This window comes from Haliaeetus albicilla, chromosome 5, assembly GCF_947461875.1.
Source record: "Haliaeetus albicilla chromosome 5, bHalAlb1.1, whole genome shotgun sequence".
Classification (NCBI taxonomy): Eukaryota; Metazoa; Chordata; class Aves; order Accipitriformes; family Accipitridae; genus Haliaeetus; species Haliaeetus albicilla.
This window is the reverse complement of record NC_091487.1, coordinates 38570820-38596932: the sequence shown is the minus strand read 5'-3', so window position 1 is coordinate 38596932 and position 26113 is coordinate 38570820. Positions and strand designations below refer to the sequence as shown.

Here is a 26113-nt window from a genome sequence, read left to right as displayed (position 1 = left end):
GATACAAATGTAATCAAAAGCAGCCAGCTGTTCAGAATCCAAATGACCATCCTGTTTCTTCTACACCAGATCAGAAAGGATCCAGACAAGCAATTGCCTACTGAAGGTGGCCCTACCATCTGGTTCCCCTGCCAGGCTCTTGGAGAGGAGGGTTGGTTTACATACCTAGCTCCAAGAGGAAAATTTAACAGATCTAGTAGGAAAAGGCAAGGTTGTGGGGATTTATTTTTTTTTTTATTTGAATAGGTAAGCTTCCCCTGGCAGGTCTGAAAACCCACACTCAGCTACAGCTGACTGGTAACTGGGAGCAGGACTGGGATGCTAGCTAGAGACACCAGTTGTCTTTGGTATTTCCATAACACAAAGGAGATATCACTCAGGGCAGGGCTGTACTGTGGCAGCATTTGCGTAGGGGACAGTTTCAGCTTCATCAGCTAACCTCTCCAAGGTGCCCACTGGGAGGAGAGCTGGGCGTCACAAGTGAAGCAGCCCCAAGCCTTTTCGCCTCCCCTTTCTAAGAGAGAGGGGGAAGGCAACTAGACAGAGGGATTGGATGGCTTGTCATACCAGGCTGTGTTCACAAGGGCCATGCAGAGCCAGAAAGCCAGCCAGAGGGCTGTGCTCCTGCCCCGCAGCAGCAGGAAGCCTGCGATGACCATGGGGCCGTCCCCTTCTACCTCTTGTGGCGGGGAACTGGGTGGGCTCCTGCCACAGGCCTGAGCCAAGTGCCGTGGCACTGTCAGAGCACAGCTCTGTGCATCACCTCTGGTGTGGGGTGCAGTGGGCAGTGCCTGGTAGCACCAGGAAGAGCAGCCAGAGAAGGGTCCCAGCTTCCCTGGCATCCCAAAGAGTTGGCACCCATCTCTGACCAGCTCCACAGGAGTGTGGTACCCTGAACCCAGGTCCAGCCAGGCTGTCTGTAGGCTTGGATCACTCATGGAGGCAGGGCTGGCCTTCCACTCGTAAAAAAACTGGAAGCAAGAATTCAACAGGGAATAGTCTGCAAAACAATCCCTGGTTATGCTGTTAAAACAGATTGTCCCTTTTCTAGCTGTCTTGTCAGCATTGTGCCAACCTCAGCCCATTTGGCTGTAGGACAGCTACTGCAGGCAGAGGAAGGAACAGGCCCACCACGAAGAGTTACAAACCTGCCCCCAGGGTCTGCTAGTTCCTTCCCAGCCCCTCCACTCATCATGATGACTCTTCTTCTGGCCAGTCCTCGCTGAGAGACACGCATGCATAAATGATGCATGATGTTAGAATGAAAAGCCAGGGAAGCCAAAGAGCTACCAATGTTTGTACAAGCATTGTCTAAGCTGTTGGACTGAAGGTCATGGACTCTGGATGCAGAGAAAGGAACGGATGGGGAGAGCTGCAAGGCAGTTCTGGTCACTCTGAGTATTGGGCTGGGTCCTCCCTCTCTCTGGTTGCAGCTGTGCACGGACATCAGCTACAAAGGATAACTTAAGACAACAGATGGGAAGGTTTCAACAACTCTCCTCATCCCTCTCTCACCCCCAGTTTCTCTGAAAAGCTCAAAACCAGCAAGTGCTCAGCTGAAATGGTGGCTTGCTGATGGGCACAATGAAAACATTTAGGGTCAGACATACAAAACCATTCCTCCTTTCCCGATCCCCCTCTGTTCCCAAAGTCTCATGCACAAAGAAACAAGGAGATCTCTGTGCTACCATCACGTTGCTTGTAGCAGCTCCCACTGTTGGCCAGGTACACCTGCTTGGCAAGGGTTGGTGACCACTCTCCCATTCTGGTTTTCCAGGCAGAGACCACTGACAAAGTGTTGAATGAAACTGCCTTTCATCTTCCACTTCTGTGAGAAGACAGAGAAGAAACATTCTGTTACCTCCATTTCATCGTGGAACTGTGCCTCCAAGCTGAAGGAGAAAGGTTGAGCATAAACCTCAAGTAAGCCCCAACTACTGGGGAGACTGAAAATCTGGGTAGGGCAGCATCTCCAAAGCACTGGTTTCCTGTATTAACAATACCTGGAGTTTGGGTTTAGCTGAATTATAGGGCTAGATATTCAGAAGCATCTAGAAGGCAAACAACACAAAAATCAGCAAGTAGTGGCATTTTCAAAAGCATATTATATTCACAATGTCCCTACCATTCTTTGTTCTGCATCTGTAGGCACCCAGATACCCATCAAAACCTGAAATCCCTCTATGGTTTCTTTCCAACCCATAGAAAGGAAAGCATTGAAAGCTCTCCCAGCATGGAAAGCAATCCATCCACATAAAGCAAAAATCACACTTCTTGCTGCTTGACTAGATCGTATCTATCTCTCTTCCATGTCCCCTCATCTCTCCTCTCATCAGATTCAAGATTTTTATCAGCACTACATTGAAAGCTCTTCATCGCTCTGCACTGTTGTCAGCTGGCTCTTCTTCATAATCTTATCTGCCCTGCCAACATTTCAGTTTATATGTGTCCGTTTGACAGCTTCTCAGTACATACTCCTCTGCTTTCTGCAGTGCTGTCCTCTGGGTCTGCTCCCTTCAGAGCATATCCACAAGGTCCCACATGCAACCCTTTCCTGAAGGTCCACTTTGGTTGTGCTGCTTTCCAGGGAACAAAACATAGGTCCTAACCCTGAACTGCAAATTCTGCTGGGAAAGGGCTGTACCTTCTATCCCTGCTGGAGAGAACTGGGACCATTGTGGCTGACAGTGAAGAGAAAAAAAGTAGAAATGAGTTTGTGGGCTTGGGATCTCCCAGGTGAGGCTGTGCCATTTCCCTGCAGTGGGGCACAGCTGAGGTCAGCAGGTTATTGGATTGAGTGCTCCAGGCACTTTCCCATCACTCTTTGCAGTCACACAGATGACCCAGTTAGAATTAGGGTCTGGGTGCTCAGTCAGTAAACAGGTTAGGAATATTATGAGGATGTTCTGGCTAACCCATGAGACTAATGAAGAAAAAGAAATGATATGCAAAAGGAAAAAAAAAAATTCCTGCAATATCCAGACAATGTCAAAACCTACCAACATTTTTATTTTTGGGTAACACAGCAAACAGATTGTCACATGCTGTGTGGTTTAAGACATCCAGTTATCTTCACACATTGCTGGCAGCTCTCCTCCAAGTCTGTGTCCTGGTTATGTTTCTTGGAGGGCAGGGCAGTTGCAAAGCCCAGAGTAATCTATTGCTTCTGTATCATATATTCATACCAGAGGCAGGTTCACTTTGCCAGCACTGCTAATCCTGTCTGATAGGATACGACTGAAGGAGAGCTGTTTGTGCAGCAGGAAGAAGCTGGTTTTAATAGGCAAAGGGGCAGAGGAATGTAGTGATGATGGAGAGGAAGATACAATGCAGTCTGTCCGCTGCAATGCCCTCGCCAGCTGCTGCAACCCACTGCCTACACAGGTCCCAGAGCCATCTGGCTCTCATCTGGCAGAAGTCTCCCTACAAAGAGCTGAGGAAGAGTTAATACCATAAGGCAGTGTGATGGGTTGACCCTGGCTGGACGCCAGGTGCCCACCAAAGCTGTTCTATCACTCCCCCCTCCTCAGCTGGACAGGGGAGAGAAAAATATAACAAAGAGCTTGTGGGTCAAGGTAAGGACAGGAGAGATCATTCACCAATTACCATCACGGGCAAAACAGACTCATCTTGGGGAAAATTAACTCAATTTATTACAAATCAACCAGAGTAAGGTAATGAGAAATAAAACCAAATCTCAAAACACCTTCCCTCCACCCCTCCCTTCTTCCCGGGCACAACTTCACTCCTGGATTTCTCTGCCAACCCCCCCAGCGGCACAGGGGGGCGGGGATGGGGTTTACGGTCTTCACACGTTATTTTCTGCTGCTTCATCCTCCTCAGGGGGAGGGCTTATCACACTCTTCCCCTGCTCCAGCGTGGGGTCCCACCCACAGGAGACAGTCCTCCATGAACTTCTCCAACGTGGGTCCTTCCCACAGGCTGCAGTTCTTCACGAACTGCTCCAGCATGGGTCCTTTCCACGGTGTACAGTCCTTCAGGAGCACACTGCTCCAGCGTGGGTCCCCCACGGGGTCACAAGTCCTGCCAGAAAACCTGCTCTGTGGGCTCCTCTCTCCGCAGATCTGCAGGTCCTGCCAGGAGCCTGCTCCAGCGCGGGGTTCCCACGGGGTCACAGCCTCCTTCAGGAACCCACCTGCTCCGGCGTGGGGTCCTCCACGGGCTGCAGGTGGATATCTGCTCCACCGTGGACCTCCATGGACTGCAGGGGGACAATCTGCCTCACCATGGTTTTCACCACGGGCTGCAGGGGAATCTCCGCTCCGGCGCCTGGAGCATCTCCTCCCCCTCCTTCTTCACTGACCTTGGTGTCCGCAGGCTTGTTTCTCTTACACGTTCTCACTCCTCCCTCCGGCAGCTGTTTCTCCCTGTCCCAACTTTTTTTTTCCTTCTTAAAAATGTTATCACAGAGACGTTACCACTATCGCTGATTGGCTCGGCCTTGGCCAGCGGTGGGTCCGTCTTAGAGCCGACTGGTATAGGCTCTCTCAAACACAAGGGAAGCTTCCAGCAGCTTCTTACAGAAGCCACCCCTGTAACCCCCCCCCCCCGCTACCAAAACCTTGCCACACAAAACCAATACAGGCAGAAACTGTAATGAAGGCATGGAAAGCAGGAGGTCTTCCTCCGTGGAAAGCAGCACACTGCACCTAGCTGGTGCAATCTCTGCCCAACAGCCTCCCCACCACTGTTTCCCAGGGTCATGGACACCTCAGCGAGGAGCCTCTTGACCTTCTCCAAAGCACACCTACTGTGCAAAGGCAAACTCCTCCTTGCCCTCCACCCTCCCCCTGCCTCTCTGTACTTGTGAATTCCCAGCCTCCTCCTTCACCTTCCCCTGTGCGTGTGCTAGAGAATGCCTGCCAGCCATCTCTCCCACACACCCCATAGCTCACCAGAGGCCCTGCTGTAAAGGAGTATGCTGTTATGACATTTGAGATGCAGGACAATTACCAAGAGACACTGGTTTTCTTCTCCCCCCTAGCTGTTCAAGAGAAAACTAGCACGACTGGGAGACTTGCTCATGTTATTCCTCCAGATCAATGACCTGCTGTGTCATCTCTCCATGCTGAGCAGGTACCCACTGTGATGGCTGTAGGGACAGTCTACAGCAACAGACACAGCAGGACACCAGCAAACACTCACCAGAGCACATTTTCTGCTGCTAACTCCACCAAATCAATCAGCTTCTCAGTAAATTACACCACTGGAAAGCCCAGTGTTTCAAGTCATCCCAGATCTCTATGTTCAAAAGAAAGTGGGGCAAGGATGGGGAAGGGGGAGGAAGAACACTGAGAAGGTGACAGAGAGTTGAATACAAGCCTCATCCGGGCTCCAGAGAGGTGCCATGTACGAAGCTATTATAAAGCGTACTGACAGTAAAAGCCAAAGTAGGGCTTCTCATGTCACGTGGAAGTGGTATTTTCAGAATGCTGGATTCTACCCTTTCTGGTCAGAAACTGTGCTTTGCTGCCTTCCATGAGATACCAGAGCAACTCCTCTGACTTCACCTGAACATTTCACAAGACCCCCCTGCCTGACTGCCAGACCACAGGATTACCAAGGACAGCCCAACACCTAGCCCTGCAGGGACACATCATATCTCAGACCCTTGAGGAGGGTGGGCAGTAGGAATGGGTGGAAACAGGACATAGGATGCTCATCTCCTACCATCAGCCACCTCAGAGCTGGGCAACTTAGTCTAAACTAGTCACCTGGTGACATACTTAGGGAGGGGTCCAAGGTACAAACACCTTCTGGAAGGGCCCAGCTTTCTCCACAGACTACAAAGGGAGCCTGGATAGCTAATTTTTAAATGACAGTGATGATGTCCATCTTCAGGAAAAACAAACAAACAGAGCAGAGACCTCCTGCATACACAGCCAAACATTACAGGGAGCCCTCTCCTCTCCTACACCCAGACATTATGACTGACCTGTACTTGGAAGAAAAGCTTTTGGAAGATATAAGCATGGCACAATCTGAAAAATTTTGGCTTGAAAATCCTCCTTGGTCTCCCTCTCTTGTGCAGATGGAGATAACACAGTTTACTGGTCACAATAGGTTTGGAATGGAGATGGAAAAAAAAAAGAATCCATATTTTCTTTGAAATACTGCATCTTGATCTTCTTCCCCAACATCAAGCAAAAATTTCCCCACTTTTTTGTAAATCTCTCTCTCCATCTTTATTATCTATCATTGCAAAGTACTTTGAGGTGGCTGGATAGAAGTGCTCCATATGCAATTACTAAGAGAAAAGTCAGAAGTAGCCAGTTCTCTTCTGCACAATGTATACAAGAGCTGAAGGTGTTTACAGTAGTGTAATTTTTCAGGGTAATCAAAAGTTTTCTTTTAAACCCCAGCAATCCAATCAGTCCAGGGTTTCTCTCAAGATCCTAAGAATAGCCTTATAACCCTGAAAACATAGTGGAGTTGGCCAAGCTCAGGAAACAGCCATAAGGAGCAGATTTTGTTGATTAGGACTGAGATGCTTCAGACAGAAATGTATGGAGAGCTGATAACTGGAATAGCCAAGGATGCTGCAAGTTGTAATTGAATGTATTTGCAGAGCCATGGGCAGGCTGAAGCTGGTGTTGAAGATGACAAACACTAATTTTAAATATATGAACAGACAGAGTGTGATGGAAAAGCTCACACCAGCATCCAGCAAGTACTGTGTCCCTTTGAGCACGTAAATTTTTAAAACTAGGAATCATAGCTGAGAGAAACTCTTGTCTCCTGAAAATTACTTTCAAGCTATGGCACACTGCCAGTATTGTTTTACCTACTTATTATCATGAAGATGCTGAGTCAGGTGCTTCCAGAACAGACAGGTTTTCACTTCTTCTCTTTTCTGATAGTCTATATAAAGTTGCATTTGTCTGCACTTCAGGTAATACGATACACCAAGAAGCAAGGTGGGAAAAATTTCCCAATCACATCCAAAGGCACACAGGACTTCAAATACTGTTTATCTCACAAGAAAGCTTGGTGTCCTCATTTTCAGGCTGGGGTCACATTCCTTCAGCACATTTTAATGAAATATGGCTGTTTAATAGGATTTCTCAGCATGCTTCTTGTTCTGTTGGGAAATACTGTGCCAATGTTTCTCATTTTCATTCTCTTGTTTTAGTGTCTGACTCTCACTTTGCCTTCTATTTGTCCTCACTATAATACAAATTAAAGTGCCACTCCCACCGTCAGAGCCAAAACCAAAGCTAAAAGCAATAATTTATTGTGCATTCAACTAAAAAATGCTATTCTCCAAATAACATTATGGATAACATCCATCTGGTTTGAAATCTAGTTCTGATTATGCAGAATAGCTCTTGGCTGGTCTTCTGCTAGCAGTGCCAGCTGTTGCTGTTGAATGATCAATGGGATCATGGTGCCAAATAGATTTTGTTCCTGGTTCCTTTCAACCCAAGGGAGAGTAGTCTGACAGAATCAAAAACCATCTAAATTTTGACTACTGTCTTGTATCTTCCTACTTGCAAAGTTCTAGACTTATTTTGAGGTAATACACTAGGCACTGTTCATAATACTGTAAAGCCTCTGTTAGAGTATTACATATATGTTAGATGGGACTGTTGTTAGCACTCAAGAATAACAACAAAATTATCTGCCCTGTGGACACGCTTAATGCATAACAGCTGTGTAGCATGGGCACAGGTTCAGTATGTTTGAAAGCAGAAAGCAACTTCAGGAGCTGTATGGTGGTGTCATAAGGATGTAACCAACCTGCTCTGGTGACACTAAAAAACGAAGCCATCATGTGCCCCATCTTTTGTCAGAAATCTTCCTTTTGCATCACTCAGACATAGACAGGAAATCTAGATCCAGAAAAGTCCAAACATCTTCTACCACAGACCTCTGATGACAGTGACACCAGAGATGTTCAAAGGTGGGCTTTCAGCATGCCGCCATCTCCTCTTAGGATATTGCATGTGTGATGCCCATTGCCCAGGCTCACCCCCTTCCACTCCGACCACCCGCTTGGGGCTCTTGCTTGTCACCACCACCTCTGAAGTAGCTCAGCTCCCCTTCCTCCAATCCCACTCAGTTCCTCTGACTTTCCAAGAAGCCCACTTGAACTGAAGAGAGGCTACACCCATGCGTAGTTTGAAAACACTGCTCTTGCCCCGGCACTCCCACTTTGGGCTGTGAGCGCCCATGGAGAGGCAGACAAGTTGTAGTGAAACTGAGGGAATTTGTTCCCTTCAGCTTTGCTCTTTCATTCCATGCTTTAAAGTTTCTACAGCAGAGACTGTCTCCTTGAAACTCAACCTCCCAAATATCAGGAGGAGAGAGAATGGGATAGTTTGCAAAGATGACTGACTTCTAGGTAATTAAAATCCCATGTCAGTTTAACAACAGTTACTGTTGTGTTTATGGAAGGAAGGGACCATAACAACATTGCCCAAGAACACAACAAACTTGAGCATTGCAAGTAGAACTGGCTTTATAAGTAGAAATCTGAAATGGTAGTTTGGGACTTCCAAAAAAACCCCAACGTTTCAGAGCATTTCAACCCAAATCAGATTAGAAATTCAAATGTACTTCTCCCACCTCATCCCTTCAGCCACGAGGCCGTTTGGAATGGCAGCTGTGATTCAAATCAGTCTGTAATTATTTGAAATGCTTAAACAAAATCCTTGCTTACAGTCAGTTGGCTAAATCATCTGCTAGGTCAAGTCTTTGATTTAAGTGCAGTTTGTTCACATACGGTAATGGAAAACAACAGCTCACATACTTAAATGTGTGTGCATGTCCTTTATAATGAGCGTGTATATAATCAACACATCAAGGCTCAATAAATCCTATTCCAGCAGTAGAATAAACCTGCTCGTGTTTGTATGGATTAATCTCTCTTCTGGCTAATAGGGCTTGGACTCCACCCCCCTTCAGGGGACCCTTGTCCTTCCATGGCAGGGGAGGCAGGGAAAGACAGCTGATTTTGGCAGCTGCTAGAGTCCTCTCTGCTGCCAGGGAGGAAAATGCTGCAAGGCACCTAAAGGGAAGCTAAGTGACCTAATTACACAGCAAGGGGGTGAGTGATTACCAACAAGAAAAAGGAGCAGGCAAGCACAGCCCACCTGGGATATCCTTGCAAGGCTAATCTGAACTCAGAGTTTTCCCAGGGTATTCAAGGTGACAACTCTTCAAGACATTTCTGCATTAACCAGCCCTCCAGAGGAAAGTCTACATAGGCTTTCCATAAATGGGCAAGACTGGATTTCAGTGTTTTCTTTCAGGAAGAACTAAATTCAGAGATTCATATAGCATTAAAAAGTACTGACAAAACAGGATGCTGCTGAGGACTGGTAGCAAGCTGAGCCATCTCCTACCTTTGGGCTATTAAAACAACAGATGTGTCAGAAAACACAGAGTCAGCATAGCCTTAGATGATAGAAAGTTTGTTCTCTCTTGGTGTAGAGGAAAGCACAGGAACTAGGGATGAAACAAGCCCAGTCCACTCTGCCAGCGCTGCGTTGTCACCTGTTGTGTTTTGCCCAGTTCTGATAAAAAGGCACATCGCATCTCTGTGAGGGCACCCTGGCCATTGCAGAGGCCATCTCTTACCTCATGCTGTAAGGCAAAATGACTTACGTGTCCTGACAGATCAGAGATGCATATCTCGGAAACAGCATAAAAGTCACAGAGCTGCATTTTGTTGGGAACACTGCTGCTGTGTATTTTTCCTCGGGGAGCAGTTTGGGTGGAACATATGGTGCTTTATGTCAGTCAATATTTCTCAGATGAGTTGCATGCACTCAGTTTTAAAGGTCTGTTCACATGTCCAAAGACAGCACAAAGAACACAGTTCTCTCACTTCTAAATAAGTAAACACACATGCCACCCTTCCCTTGGGTATCTCAAAGCATTTGCTGCTTATCTACCCCTCTCTGATGCTGTGCTCCATCTGTGCACCAATCTAGCTGAACATAGATGTATCCAAGGAGCGAGGTCGGGGTGCTACTGAGCTGGAGCTAACCACGCCGCCAAGGGCCCAGGCTGAGCAGACACCCACACACTAGTGTGGTCTGTGCTCCCCGCTTTGGTCGCCGGCAATCTCATACAGCCGAGCTTATGAAACACACCAGAGAGGGAGATGCAGAAGATGGAAGGGACTTTTATACACCTTGATAGTACTAGGTTTGCCCCTGCAGGCTGCACTGATGTAGGAACACTGGTATGTGTTGGCATGTGGCATGGTACGTGGCAATGAAAGGATTAAAAACAGGCGCACAGTTACCTACCTGTCTGCCGTCTTTTTGATTGCAGGCTTCCAGTGTGATTTGAGAGCCAGTAGAGAAGGAGGTAATGGAAAGACACTTGTCTTGCTGTCTAATTAAAGGGTCACTGAACACCCACTCCTTCAGCATAAGAAAAAGAAAGGTTCCATTAGGATCATAATGGTGATCAGGTGAGGAAGAAACAGTTTTTTCTAGCAGATATTTCAAAAACCTGTATCCTTTGTTCAGCTCTTACCAAAGGCTCCCTGGGAAGACTATGGCAGCAATCTTCACCTGATCAGAAGTTTATGCTCAGCCTTGGTGCATCATGACTATTTCAAAGCCTGCAGCTGACTCCTCTGACCATCTGAGCTGTCTGATTAACCTCGGATCCCATGCAGCTCCTTGCTCTGCAGCTTTACAGATTCAGGCCTACAAAGCAGGGAGTACCCTGAGCCCTGATTTACATGACGTGCAACTGCTTCTGAATATTTTACATAGCAGATGTGTTCTGTAACAGGTATCTGGGACCTATAGATTGTGAAGCGAAGCAAAACACATGCAAGCATATCCATAGGCTAACATATATCACCAGCACACATAAAGCACAAGCCACTTCATTTTTTCCTCCTCTCACTAGATGGATACCCAACCCAATCAACTATTATTATTATACTTTCCCCAAGGAAGAAATACAAAATACAGTAAGTTTCAGAGATTTCAAATGGTAATGACACAGAACAATGAGTCAGATTAAATGGCATGTTGAACGCTGGCTGTAAACTAGTTTCCAACAGTTAACAGATGTGAATATGTATTTTCTGGCATAAAATATCCTACTGTGACCCTTAACTTTCTCAAGCTGCTTCCCTGCTGCTTTCAGTCACCGAAAGAAGAGGCTGAGTGCAAATCTCCAGCTGGTACAAACCAGCACAGCCCTAGTGCAGTTAGGAGAGCTGCACCAAATTACTGCAGCTGGGGTCTTGGCTATTTAAACTCTGCTTGGGCTTTATACTGAAATGCATGTGTACAACAGCACAATTCAAGCCATCTGCAGCTACAGCTGAACTGGCAGACCAAGGAACATTTCTGATTCTGGGAAAATCTCTTACCCACATGCCACAGTACTAGCCAAGCACACCCCAGGACCGATTCTCATGGGTTGGATGATGAAGCAGAGCACACCCAAGCAATGGTCTGAGTGGGAACAGCTACATGACTCAAACCCTGGTTGCACACCTACTGCACAGACTAGTCACACCCCTGAGCATTCATGCGCTGCCTGTTGCCTTTGAGTGATGAAAACCTTCCTACTCTATGCCCGACTGCTGGGTCTGTTGACCCAACAGAGCTCTGAGAGATGGGCACAGTTTCTTTTTCTGCTTACTATTAAAATCATTAACAGACCCAAACTCTTCCTTCAGTTACCTCTGTACAAACCCACCAAGGCCAGAGATGCCTTTTCATTCTCAGGTATTAAAAAGGGCAGAAGCAAGAGCAAAGCACCAAACTGAAGCCTGCCTTACCTGAGTGACAGGTGGATTGTTCACTGTTCCTTTACAGTTTCCCATGCCAGCCAATGCGTTCCCTGTGGTATCCTGTGCCCGAGACTCTAGGCAGTTTCCTCCTTGTTTAATTATTCCTGGAATCAACTCCTTTTCAGGAATCCTTGAAGTAAAATGACAGTTGCATGGCACTTCATACACAGAAACGTCCAAAGCACTTTCACATTTACAAGGGCATAACTAGCCCCTGACCGAACACAGTCCCCTTTTTTTGACAGAAAATGAACAATATCATGCTATCCACTGGAAATGTCTGGAGGAGGCAAAAGTCAAGGGAGAACTTGGTCAGAGGGTCGGTACCCTCTTGTTTCAGAAGGCATAACAGAACCTTTAGGTATACCCCAAGCAGTTTATTGTGATGTCTCTTCTGAAAGAGGCCATTGCCAGGAAAAAGCCATATCCACACTGATTTATCCTGCTTCTGCCTCCCCCTTTTCCAGTGCTTCCCCCCAGTGCTAGCACATATTCTCTGTCTCATTAATAGCAATACAGGAAAGATCCATCAAGGCCAGACTACAGCTGGATGTTTTAGCCTTGACCCACGTTAGCTACAGACTTTGCTTGACTGAAACGTAAAGATGTGTTGCCAGGGTGTGTTAGCTAGCCTGTGTTACTAACACAGCTCTACCCAGACTACCTCCCAGCAAAGCAATGACACAACACTGCTGCATCCTGACCTGGGGCAGGGGAAGCCACAGGCACAGCTGGTTCTGGCATTCACCAGGGCTTTCTCTGAACCACCCGCACCTCTGCACTGAGGCTGTCCAGCTCTACTTGGCTCATCTACCTCCAGGCAGAGCAACTAACAGGCAGAGACCAAGCTATAACTGGGAGGGATTTACTGCTTTGGCACTTGTCTACACACCGCACCTCTGCAAACACCACTGTTGCACATCTCTGAGGGACAGCTGTGTGGGGCAGAGCAGGACTCCCAGAGGCAGGAGCAACAAACCTTTTGCAGAGTTGCTGTGATGATACAAGCCAGGAGATCACAGGAGGTTTCTCACCAAAAAGAACAGAGAAAAACCTTTTCCAAGCATAAGTCTCTCTTTTGCCCGCTGCCGCCAAGGCTCAGCTTCTCATTGTAACCCACCTCCCAGACCCTTCAGAGATTTCTACAAGTGGAGAACTGACTCACTTGAGCTCGGGGTAGACGTTCTCCAGATACCACTGGAAGGATTTACAGTTCAGTTTGCGTCGCTGCTCCACTCGGTCTGCAACACTGGAAACACAGGCAGGTTGTTGAGGATAAGGTAGTGAACAGGAGGGAGGGGAACAATGAAGATTGGCCAGGAGGTTTGAGGGAGACTATACGACTTTTTCCCATTACTCATTCTCCCACGTAGTTGTTGCTGGGTTCAGAGCACTAGCAGTGACCTGAGGTGAAAAGGAGGAGAGAGGCAAGTGGCAGGAAATAGAAAAGGAAGACAAACACCTTCAGAGAGCAATTCTTGTACTTCATTTGGCTCAGAACGATGGCAGGGCCCGGGTCTTACAGGGTTAAATAATACGTTGCAGTAAAACTACTGTAGGACCAGGAAAGCATTTCTGCCTCTGGGTGCCCCTGGAGAGGCATACCATGAAACTTGCACAACGATCAGCTCCTGAAAAGGCCTAGAAAGTGTTTGTGCTCAGGCAAATACAAATGGTTAATCTGTGTGTCCTAGAGCACATGACTAGCTCATGGCAGCAGCTCTAGGCTCAGGCTGGGTTTCAGACCTAAAGAACATAATTATTTGCTCTTAAGCAGTTTTGGGAAAGGGGAGGAGTATAAGGGGAAATTAACTCAACACCTCAGTAAATGTCTGCTGCAGGAGTCCTCCCACTGCTGATTTGCTTGGCTTTAGCTGGCTGAAGAAGAGGACTTCCCTCAAGCGGTCCTACTGAGCAGTGACACTAGGGACTCTCCTCTTCAAGTTATAACACTACATTTGTGTGTTGGGAAGGACTTTCAACTGTACCCATGCTCCTTGCCATCCTCAGCGCACAGAAGCCACTGAACTGCCCATACGTCAGGAGAATGTACTTAGATCCTATATTCACATCAAAAAAGTGGGGAAGGAGGGTCCATTTTAGGCCCAGTTGACAGTGATGGTGTTAGAGGCATTTGCATTCTAAAATCTAGATTTAATACAGGTTCACAGGGCTGTTATTACAGGTCAAGAAATTGCCTGAAATCAGATCTCCAGCTCTTACTCAGCCAATGCTGCCAGTAAACCTACTAGGGAGTCTGTGTGAACAAGAACTGCAGGTTTTGGCCCTAAAACACATGAACAACATATCCATGTCCAATATGCAGCAGTCTGGTTTCCTTCACAAGCAGCAGGTTACTTGCTATTTGGCCCCAGCCCAGCTGCTGCAGTCAGCTCAAGGACAGATAAATTAGGTAGGCAAAGCTATTTGTACAAAAATATGTAATGCATCATGATAATAAAGCATGATGTACAACAAAAAAAGTGCGTGTGGGTCAGACCAAACCTGCTTGTCATCAAATAAGCAGGAAATGCATCATTACCCAGTGCACATAGCTACACATTTGAGATACAACCACATTTGCCAAGTCCTTACGCTGATACAGTAGTCACCTGTTACAGGCAGATATAACCCACAGATACACACCACTCCTGGGATTTTTTACGTTTATTTGGGAGTCATGGGTGTTTGTTAGCACAGAGAGCAAGCTCTCCCCTCATCCCAGGTTTTGGTGTCCATCACTGACTTCTGGGTCACAAAGAATGCTTAAGCCCATAACAGTGAATCCCATGTGGCCTGGAGACAGCTTTAGCAAAGGTGCTCTAAGGAGCATAATTCTGCACAGAAGTGGGCTCAGCAGGTGCTGGAGATGAGTCACAACCAGATTGTGTTTCTAAATGAGATGTCTCACCATTGGCCATGCTCTCTCCTGCCCTACAAACCAGGCAAACCACGCATTTACTCATCAGGACAGAGGGGAGTGCTCCGAGTACCACCTGCCTCATGGGCCAGCTAGCCGTGCTTGCCCCAGGGCTCTGCATTCACACAGGAACTTTGGATCAAGCTCTAGTAACTGCATAGCTCACATTCCCAGAGCAGCTGCATGCTGTGTTAGAAAATATTCTTATCTATCCACTCAAAATGTCTGGCCTTTTAATTTCATTACAGATCCCTTCGGCCTTCTGCTAACAAATGATTTATGCAGGGCTACTGCAGGAAAAATAAAATGAATTAGAAGCAAACCTTGTTAGCCAGACGCTCGAGCTGCAACTTCCTTGGCAAGCCAGTCATTCAAAGCATCTCTGTTTCCCACACTTAGCTCCAAAGAAGATCCAAACCCTATTTCTTGCTAGCAAGGGGCTTACAAGAGCCCTCCTACTGAGGTTTGGGGGCAGCTTACCTTCCAAATGACTTCCCAACGGCAGATGGCCGGGCCTCATAGTAGTACTGCTTGTATTCATCCATCCACACCTCTGCTGTGCGCTTGGTATTCCTGCATGGGTATGAGGAGATGCTTTGCTGAGCGCTGCTGGAGAATCTACCCTCCCAGCGAGCAGGCACTGGGTGGGCAGACCCAAGGCCTGTCTGCCAGGAGGGAGTGGGGGACAGTCCCAAACATGAAACACAGTGGGGAGTACAGATGGATATAGATTTAATGTGTTAAGTCTGCAAAGCCTTGCAAGGATGCTTCCATTCCGAAGTTAAAATTTTAACAGCCATAGTTTACCAGGATTTCTTCACACATGCTCCCTCTGCAGAGACACCTGGCCTCACTCTCACGATCACCCTGCTTCACAGTACCCCTTTCCCCAGATTAGAATAACACTATGGAATAATTCAGCTTGGAAAGCACCTCTAGGTATCACCTAGTCCAACCTCCGGCCCAAAGCAGACTTAGCTTCAGGTTAGGTCATGTTGTTCAGGGTCTTGTCCGGTCGCGTTTTGAAATCTCCAAGGATGGAGATTTCACCACCTCTCTGGGGCCCTGCGCCAGTGCTTAACCACTCTCATTGTGACGAACTTTGTCTCATCTTTTGTCTCTTCCCATCTGCCTGGAAGCTGTCCTTAGGACTCGTCTCAGAACACATACAGCTTAGTAGGATCTCCGGACTCAAAAGCAGCTCAGAGACAACAGAGATGACTAAGCACTGCTGATACACAGGCACATGTCATAGGGCCGTATCCACAAATGGCCAGGGTCTCTCCCTGGGGTACTGCTCCCCCCCCTCCATTGCAGACTGAGGAAGAACAAGATGCACTAATACAAACAACAGAGAAGGGAATGGGTTTTGTTCACAGAAAACAGCAACTCATCCTTCCCTTGAGAACAGATGCTTAGCCACAAGCTGTTCTCTGTCATCAGGCAGAAAGACAACAAAGAATTCAGGTTTAATTAGACATGCCCAACATCAAGGTGACCTGGCTGCTACCAGGAACTACCCAACACCTACTTGATGTAAGTTAGTGCATTGCCCTCAGGGAAGTCATAGGGATGGCGCTTCCTGAACACGTGTCCCACTCGACTGCAGGGAACGATCTCCAAGCTGCCACCGCACATCCACACTCGGAAAGAGAGCTCTGGAAGAGACCCCAAGAGTCATACAGCTGCAGGCAGATCTGCAGCATTTCCAAGAAGGGCAACATCAGCAGTGTGCCTGAAAACCTTGCCCCTCTGCTCTAGATGTATTGCCTGCAATAGCAAAACCAGCAAAAGCAATGCCATGGTGAGAGTGGAAAAACTGTCCTCCCTTTGTTAAAAGGGAGGCAACCTTTGTGGCTCAGAGACTTCCTAGCCTTCTCCAGTCCCGCTCCTCTCTTTGGTCCCCCTAGCATTTCAGTGAGACACCTTTCCCTTTGACCAGGTCCTTGTGGTTGCCAGGCCTTCAGGATGGCATTTGGCAACAGATTGAGATCATCCCCACACCCACCTCGTTTTGGACTTCTGTAACTCTCTGGCCCTGCACACAGATGGAAGAAAAAAAAGAAGAATTCACTGTGTAAAGCAAATCATTTGAGGAAGAAAGGGAATTTAGGAGATAAGGAGAAAGAAGAGAACAAGATGAGGGCATAGGAAGTGAGTCAATGTCTAGAGCAGAGTCCTCTCTCTCATACCTCCATGTTATCCACCCTACAATATCTTGTTGTTCTTGTTCTGCTTGGTTCTGTTAATCAAAAAAAAAAAAAAAAAAGTGAATGACTGGCTTATAGTTTGTCACCAGTTGCCACTGCTGGGGAAGCTACTGAGAGCAGAAATCAGTCTAATGGTGTGACTATAAAAATATGGAGAGGACTCTGCTACTTGAAGAAATCCAGCTGGTCCTGAAGCTAAATTCAACATTTTGTTAAAGGATTAGAAGAACACAGAGCTTTGATGTATAGGCACTTATTTGCATCACAGAAGAGATGTGACCTTGCTCAAGCTTATGGGTCTGTCCTCGCAAGTTTAATCACTGCCACACCGGAGGGGTTTTCCACTTATGTTTCATGTGGCGATGAGAAGAGAAGGAAGAAGCAAAATGAAAATTAGCTGGGTAGTTTGGTAGTCCTTACCAAAAGGGCTTCAGATTGTGTAGACTGATTACTTCAAAAACTTTACTCAGTTGGGATCTCCCCCCAGTAATGCCTGAATTATGGGGCTCTGATGTTTAGAAATTAAAAAGCTTTCCTCTATAGCTCCTGGGAAAGGTTGTTCAAACAGTGTGTTTTGGGGCATGGAAGATGGTGTATTTAATATAGCTTCTAAGTAAAAAACCATTTTATTAGACTGTATTTTGTGGCATTTCTTACTAGCTCTTGTGTCTCCCTCACTCATTCCTAGAGCTTATTATTTTCAGTCTCTTCTCAACAGGGAGTTCCAGCTTTGAAGACAGGAAGAGCTTTAAAACCAAAAAGGCCAAGACATAAGTTTCTGTCTGGTGGTGTGTCCAGCTGGCATTTGCTCTCCTGGAATGAGGTTCTGACTCACCCCGACCTATAACAAACCCAAAACACTCAATGTAGCATGTGTAACTTAAAGTGATGTCCAAATCCCAAGAGAAGATTCCTCATGCCGTATTGGTATCTTAAGCACACACAGAGACTGCATGTCCAGGTTTGTAAACGACAGAATTCTTTAAAGAAGTGGTGAAAGAATGCAGATTTTGGGCACAGAAGATAAAATGGAGATCAAACATAGCTTATTAAGGACTTTCATCCATCCTGATGGAAAGCATAGGAGAACTTTTTGCTGAATATTTTCCAGGACGTGACCTGTGTTTTAAATGACTTAATCACTGTGGCTTTTCCCCATCACAGTGGAAAAAAAAGGGGTTTACCAGCTCACATCCAGCTGGAAGGATATTTAGGCAGCTGGTAATTGCTGCCTGATCATTTCTGTGTACCTGCTGTGTGTGTAGAGCTTGTCCGGCTCCATGCCCTTCCCATACATTCTCTTATCCTGTTTCCTCACAGGAAAAAATTTTCAAAGAAGAAATTTATTAAGAATGGTCTTCGTGGGCAGGGAATAGTCTATCTCACCCACCCAAATTAGTCAGAACTACTCTCCCACCTCACCTGCAAATGGTGACCTTATCCAAACAGTTCCCTCCCACTCAGAATTGTAATTTGTAGCAAAAATAGTGATTCAGAACATTATGAACATTTTTCCTTGATCACAAAATCTAATCTTCTATTAAGTATGGAAAACTTTTTTTTAAGAGGGTAAATTAACCATTTGGAATACGTCAAGGAAAATTAATAGATTTTGTTGTCAGATACAGGTTGGTTTCTACCCTCTGCCATGCAACAGCAATAGGCTAGATGTAGAAGCCACTGGTTGATTTGTTGCCTCACATTATGCTGAACAGCTGAACAAAAGTTAGCTTTAAAAAAGAAAAGTAGTCTGTTTTGGTTTTAAAATACCTTTCCATTGCCATCGTCATGGTGGTGTGGCAATGCGGCTCAGGGACAGGGCCCATTAAACAGAGCATTGTGCACTTAGCTTTGCCCTCTTAAGTGAAGAGTGGAGGTGCAGGATAAGAGACAAGTGATGGGAGACAACAAATTTACAGGGAAACCACACAACAAGGCAAAACTGGCAAGCCCTGTACACCTGGCCCAGTCCCCCGCAGCCTGGCCCAGCCACTGCCAGGCTTTATGAGAGCAATTTGAAGGGGAATGAAGCAATTCTGTTGAGGTTTTGATCAGTTCTACATGCAAGAAGGGCTGTGGGTGTGCAGGTAATTTACTGCCACTTATGGCAGAGAGCTCTGCTTAGCATCAAGCTACTGACATACGCACCAAACAACAACACTGGGCTCCCAGGTGGGCAGAAGCAGACAACCAAAAGCCTAAAGAAATATTCTTTCTCCATCTTTGGGGTTTACAGCTTTTACACAGTTGCAGATCAGAGGCCTACAGGATGGCCAAGTGGCTGGCTCTGCAGCTGGAGCAGGGCTAGTGACAGCAAGGAGCTGAGTTTGGCTGTGCAGAGGAGTCTGAGGGACACAGGAGAGGGGATCTTCATGCCTGCATAAAGGCTGCCTGTTACTTCTGCCTACAGTGCTTAGCTGATGCTGCTAGCACTGCCGAGATCCCAATGCCAGCCCCATTTAATATCTCTTTTTAATATCATGAATATCATACCTGAAGCAAGACCTCAGAAAACAGGGAACACCAGCACTCACTAGATATTTTGTTTTAAAAAAGTGGTACCTTCATATTCTGTTATCAGCCAAAAATATTATTTCCTGGTTTCAGAGAGCATTTCAGAAAGAGGCAGCTCTCCCAGCTGTGTTCAGAGAAACAAAAGCTTCTTCTTCCTGACTATTTCTTTCTTTCTAATTGGTCCTTCAGGTGCTAGAAAACACCACACAAATTCTTCTTTAAAGGGTTTCATTTACAAATCTGTGACATTTATGGAAGCTGTAGAAACAGAATAATTTTTTTGGCAGTGTTAGCTACAGGAAAGTCTATTTAAGTTGACTGCAAAACAGAGTAAGGCTTTTATCTCTTCAGCTCCACCTGCATCATTTCTAAATGAATGCCCCGAATACTTGAGGTCTCTGGGAACCTCTTTTCAATACTCTTCTTCCTTTTGTCACTAACACCTGGTGACACTGCAGCATCCCTTCACATGGGGCACAGAGAGATGCATGGAATATCTGTGCTACCGTTAAGTGCAAGGAGATGGGTTTAAGCACCATGCCCTATGAGATAACAGCACTTGAGCGGACAGACTACCCTGGGCTTCTGAATTCCTCAGATATTTGTAATGCCCTAGTCTGCTTTTAAATGTTTGCATTCTGAATTTATTTGTACCCAAATTCCACTTACAAAGAGGCTTGTTTTATTAGGAAAAATATTATTCTATCCTATTAAGCTGGGATAGCAACTCAGACTTATCTAGGAAAGAGAAACAGGTGTAAGAAGAGAGCATAGGAGTGACTGTCCACTTCAGAGCTGGGGCAACAGACTGTCATGTGAAGGACTGGAGGAATATTCTCCAAAACCAAGCAACAATTTAAATATCAGGAGGTTCCTCTTTCTTCCTTGTACTGAGGAAGCACCTGTATAATAGTGTATATAGTCTGTAAGACAGTGATAGCCCTGCTTGCAAAAGGCCTCCATTTACTTTGGACAAAGCTGACAGTGATACAATTCTGATCGACATGGGGATTACCTTACCATGTCCCTAGCCTTACATCGACATGCAGATCAGATCTCTCAAAAGGAGAGTTCTAGTAGGCGATGAAGACTGGGAAGTGGTTCTGTGTTAGTGTGTCATTCCCCTGAAACATCCTAAACTTACCAAAATTTTCTCCTCCCCAGATGTCCATTTGAGTATCGTATTTTCCCAGGTGGTTAAACCAGGACTTGTCAATCACAAAGATGCCTCCTGCTATGACAGGGGTTCTGGAAAAGAAAACACAAGCCCACACAAAATAATCGCATGTATATGTAGCACCACCACCTTCAGTTTAGAGGGGGGACAATTTGTCCAGGCCTGACAAATCGTATCTCATTTAAAAGAGAAAAATAGTAGAGCTGGGACGTGAACCTGCAGCAGGCTTCTGAGATCCCCCTCACTAGATCACCCTCCTCCTTTGTTAGATGGTCCTGCAAGCACTCCATGAGTAATGCTGCGTCTTTTGCATTTATACAAATATACACAGTGTGAAGGAATGACAGGGGCACTGTCTGATGACTGTGTTCACCAACTAGACACAATGTGAGAGACACTGCTGCATGTACTGCTCTGCTGGTTGCTTCTGGAGTACAAAACAGAGGCTCACAAATTACACAGAGGAATTGAATGATACTTTTATATTACAAACAGGAAGCTGCCTGCATATACAGACAAGCACTGTGACTTTTTATATCAGGATTTGTCACATTCTACATTCCTCAGAGCCACACATACAGCAGTGAGGCTGGCAATAACTGTTCCACCCAGCAGAGTCTGTTTTGTCCATGGACATGCATATTTAGGAGGGAAGGATAATTCTGTGCCCAAATTACTAAGCAAGATTCAGTTCCCAGGTCTGCTTTACACTTGCTGAGTGACTGTTTAGCTGCTTCATTCCTTAGTTCTTCACCTGGAAGATGGAGGTAATTAAAAAAACCCAAAGGGATTTCTGAGGCATTCAGAGTGTTGAGTGAGGGAGACCACAAAAACACACATATAGAAGAAGAGGTGGCTTGTAGAAGTGGCATGCCTACAAGCCTATGATAGTATACAGTGCTATTCTTACAATATTCAGAGAGTAATACTCTCAGGATTAGGGTGTAGACCTCAATGCATTCAGAAAATAACATGAAGAATCTGTCATCGTCAAGTGAACACACTGTGGGATTTTGTCCTCAGCAACGCAGTCCCTGTGCACTCCTTGCCATACAGGTCAAGGCTTAGTAAAGGCATTTGGAGGACTGTACACAGTCCATCAGAGACAGCTACCTTATAGACTGAGTTGGGTCTGTTCTGGACATCTTCTGCTCTATAGGAATCTGCTCCCACTTAAAGTGAAGGCTCCAGTCAAACCCTGAGAAGGAAAAAAACATGTCAAATAGGTTTTGTTATTGTTTTTCTACTAGCTTCAGTGATAGTCTCCATCTTTACATCACAGGCTATCCCTACGTTCCTTCCCTGACCTCCCTCACAGTTTACCCAAAACGGCAAGAGTCTATCCTAATGGAGAAGTCACCAGCTTCTGTCTTGGCATACTCATCCCTTAGCATTACAGATTTCTGCTTAATTCCACTCCACATCTTCAGGAGAGTGTTTTCAGTGAGATATAATTGCATTTTGGCCAGTCTGTCTTATACTTCTCTGTCTGTCAAAGTTATGAGTCTTTAATCAAAGGACTTTGTGGGGTGTCATGTATTCTGGGAACAAAGCCCTGCAGATCACTGTAACCATCACCTCTTTCAAGACTACCATTTATTTGTAGTTGGCCTGTGGTGGGTAGTTGAGCACAGCACAGTCACTAACATTATACCATTGTTAAGGGTAGCCACAGAACAAGTAGCCTTTGGCAGGCAAGCAGTGCAGCAGTGAACCCCAGCCACAGAAGAGGGAGAAGAGCACCAGGCACTGTGGGTAACCACAGGAACAGCTGCAGTGGGTTCAGCTGCGAGGAGAGAGGTGAAAATGCTTTTCAGAAGATGCCATGAGATAGCCTGGCAGATTGGAGCAGCAACTGGAAGTGCCTGTCAGACTCCAGCGCACAGGTAGCGTAGGAAGGGCATGGTGATATGTTTAATCAGTTAACTAAGCCCTGAAATTGCAAAATGTTGTGACAGTGATGCAAGCTCAAGAGGAAAACACTAGTTGGGTTTTAAATCTGCAAAAGAAAGATCTGACTTTGCAAGTTGCAGGAAAAACAGGACAGAGAACCCGTCAGGAAAAATCGTATCTCTGTTTTCTTGGAAAGCTGAAGAAAACATCAATTATTTTTCATGCACCATCCCCCGGGCCTAACTTACACAAGCCATTCATTATACCTACCTCCCCTCAGATCTGCTGATGCTGCCAGGTAGGCAAAATTATCCAGGCTGATAACATCAATGATTGGACTCACCACTCGGGTATAATCCTGAGGGAAAGAGAGAAAGGGAAAAAAATAAAGGAGTCGGGCTTTCTTGAATGTCTGACAAAGCTGCCAGAGATCAGAAAACACAAAGCTGCACACGTAAATCTTTGTCTGGCTTCTCCAGCACAGTTCTGGTAGCTGAGCAAGGGATCCATGGCCACTACATCCAGACATGGAGATGGTGGGTACTAGTCAGGTACACGCCACGGATGTGGGGAATGGAGCCTGGGACCCCAACACGCAGGAGTGCTGCTAAGAAACAGCTCTTTATTTCCTGCCCAAGTCACAGGGCACGAATCACTGTCCCAAAGGTTTTGTGCTTGCTTTTGATATCTATTGACAGCATACCTTCTGGTCAACCATCCTTGAATTAACTCATCATCAGCCTGGAATAGATCAACCCCCTAATAAAGCATCTTCCTAACGAGTACTATGAATCAAGACCCCACACTTAAGAATCATAGTGCAAACTGAAAAAACATCATAATATTAAGATATTGGGGGTACTTTATTGGCATTAAGGGGTATATATATTTAGTTTTCCTTTGCAATTCTTTTAGTAAGTAGAAGTTGAGATTATAAGAATTTTTCAACATCATGAGCCAGGGCATTGAAGACAGTCTTGTGATACCTAAAATATACGATGAAACAGGGAGCTGGCAATGCCAGAAAGAGCATCTCATTACCAGACAGCTGCCAGCCTCCATGCCTTTCCTATCAAACCTTCATTTTATACTTTTCAATAGTTCCTCCTGCTGTAGCACACTTGGCCAGGACAGCACATCCTAGGTGAGAGCTATCATTCATGTTTATTCCCTTCTGTGCTGCGATGGCTGCACAGTGAGAGTATGTCTGCCCAACCTGAGCCCCCCCAGCATCCACCTGGCAGCCTGGTGCTCAAGCCACTGCTCCAGCCAGTCAATGCTAGGACTGGGTGGGCCAAGACTGAAATCTGAACTAGAATGCACATCAGAAATGTAGGAAGTAGGTCAGAGATAGGCTGACTTGAAATCTGCTCACTAAATAATACTGGAGTCAGCACCCAAGCTTTTGCAACTTAGATCGTTCCCTGAAGAAACTAGTGAGGTTCTTTCTGCTTAGGGACCCCTATGCTGCTGCTGCTGCAGCTTGACTTAAAGAGCAGTAGTAAAGTAAACATTTATGGGCTTCCGAGATGGAGAATTTATTGAGCAGGAATAAAAAGCAGAAGCTTTTAAGTCATCAATCCTGAAGTTTCACCTTCTTCCGCTGCTTTGTATTAAGCCAACCAGACATGAATACCAGGCAGTGTTAGAGCTTCCATCCCTTCTCCTGGGGCCCATTACTCCATGGGATCCTCCTTTCAGAAGAGGCGATCAATCCCAGCCACTTGCAAGGATGGCTGTGACTTCTCCCATCACCTCTCCCCAGTTTGCTCTTACAGCAGAGCTGTAAGTCTCCCCCCACAGCCCTACAGTGCAGTCAGGGTCACAGCTGCTAATATTCCTGTCTCATTTTCACTCTTCCAGCTTCACATCAATCCTTTGCCAAGTGAACCAGCAAAGGGACATCCCTGCACTCACAGGCAGCAACTCTGTGCTAGGAAGCCGCCTGCATGCAGGTGGTATGTGTTGGCAGCTCAGCGGAAGCATTAATGGAAGGAAAATTTTGGTAGTGACAAGGCAGAGGGAAGGGTCCAGCAGCAAGAAGGGAGATGGCAACCATGGAAAAGTTGCACAGTGTGTGCTGCCAAAGTGGCTATCCTATGTACAGGTGGACAGGACTAGGAAGCACAGCACCTGCAGGAGACATGAGGTACAAGTTGGTGGTTCAAGCGTTCACCATTGCATCCCATCACTCAGCACCTCCTGCCCTACCACACCGGCAGGAGAACGTAGAAGCCCGTCAGGGATCTCTTGCCCACCCAGCTCAGGCTATGCCTTACTCTGTAACAGCCTGCCTGAGGAGTACGTGGGCAGGCTTTGTCCTCACCAGTACTGCTGATGGCATGTGAGGGCAGAGGATTCACCAGCACAAGACAGGCCAGCTCCATCCATCCCAGAGGGGGATGTGGTGCTCACCTCTTTTACTCTCTGAAGCATTGGCTGCAGCCACTCACTGTTGACTTCACAGTGACTGTCCAAGAAGGTGAGGATGTCAGCAGTAGCCACTTCAGCTCCTCGCACCCGAGAGCGAATCAGCCCTACAATGAGGAAAGGACAGCAGAGGAGCAGGAATATTAGGAAGGGAAACAGCTGAACCTCCTTCAGAAAAAATACTTTGTGTGGCCATTACAGGGGGAGAGCAGGTGGTTCTCTTATATCACACCTCCATCAGGAGCAGAGAGCAGCTTTAGCAGAGCATCCCCTGGGGGACACTATCAGCTGAGCCCTCCCAGCTCACAAAGAATGACCTGGCCTGTCACTTCTGTCCATGCTACTGAGTTCCTGCTGTGATGACATCCCCCTTCCCTTCCAGTCCTCCCCACAGGTACCTTGCTGCTGCCTGCTCGGTGTCTCTCCCATTACGAGCACCCTGCTGCCTCTCTCACCACTTCCACAGGACCAAGCTCTACTCTCTGCTTGTTTCCTTTCTTACTGCTTATCTGCTTTATTCCCATTTGTCCTTCATTCTGCCCAGTGGTCAGAGATATCAACCTGGCTCTCAGGTGCCTCCTTACTTTCTTACACACCATCCCACTACCTGGGATGTTCTTCATGAACTAAGCAGTGATTCCTGCCTCCCCTTCCAGACCCTCGCTCCAGGACTGCTGTGCATTGAGAGCTTTAGAAATAAGCCAGCACATGTGAGTCAAACTAAAGAGCAGCTGGGAAAGTCAGTGTTACCATTTATGCACATAGGATATATATGAGAAATAACTTTCCTTAATTGTATCTCTTTATGATAGATATATGATTGTTTTTCCTTTCTCCCACATCTCCTAGATGGCTTGTTATCTTGCACTCTGAGTTTAAAAGGACAGGACTTACATCTGCATCTATATTAATAAAGATCTTAAAATGTGGCCCTTATTCTAGCCAGTACCTCTGGACACCACTTCTCATTATTTAAAGTATGAAATGAGAGCCCTGAAGCCTGAGAGTTGATAAGCCAGGTTGTCCCTCCACAGAGCCTCCAAACTAGGATACCAAACCCTTATACTGAAAAAACAAACTGTAACTACAAGAAACAACATGTAAGCAGCTGGCAGGCAAACAGGGCCATGTGGGAAAATCTGCAAAATCTTTGTACCTACAAAGCTTTCCACACT

At 46.3% G+C, this 26113-nt stretch overlaps 1 protein-coding gene across 2 annotated transcripts in view; it reads right to left on the bottom strand.

Moving 5' to 3' along the window:
* Positions 1–221: 221 nt before the first annotated feature.
* Positions 222–26113, bottom strand: part of GALNT16 (polypeptide N-acetylgalactosaminyltransferase 16) — a 79212-nt gene continuing 53320 nt past the window's right edge. For both annotated transcript variants that reach the window (XM_069784217.1, XM_069784218.1), the window contains 10 exons: positions 24924–25045; positions 22779–22866; positions 21729–21813; positions 20583–20686; positions 16246–16372; positions 15195–15287; positions 12960–13043; positions 11783–11924; positions 10281–10397; positions 222–1828 (listed from right to left, as the gene is read on the bottom strand). In XM_069784217.1, coding sequence (XP_069640318.1) covers positions 1691–1828; positions 10281–10397; positions 11783–11924; positions 12960–13043; positions 15195–15287; positions 16246–16372; positions 20583–20686; positions 21729–21813; positions 22779–22866; positions 24924–25045 — 1100 coding nt within the window. In that variant the 3' untranslated portion in view covers positions 222–1690. The remainder of the gene's footprint in view (positions 1829–10280; positions 10398–11782; positions 11925–12959; positions 13044–15194; positions 15288–16245; positions 16373–20582; positions 20687–21728; positions 21814–22778; positions 22867–24923; positions 25046–26113) is intronic.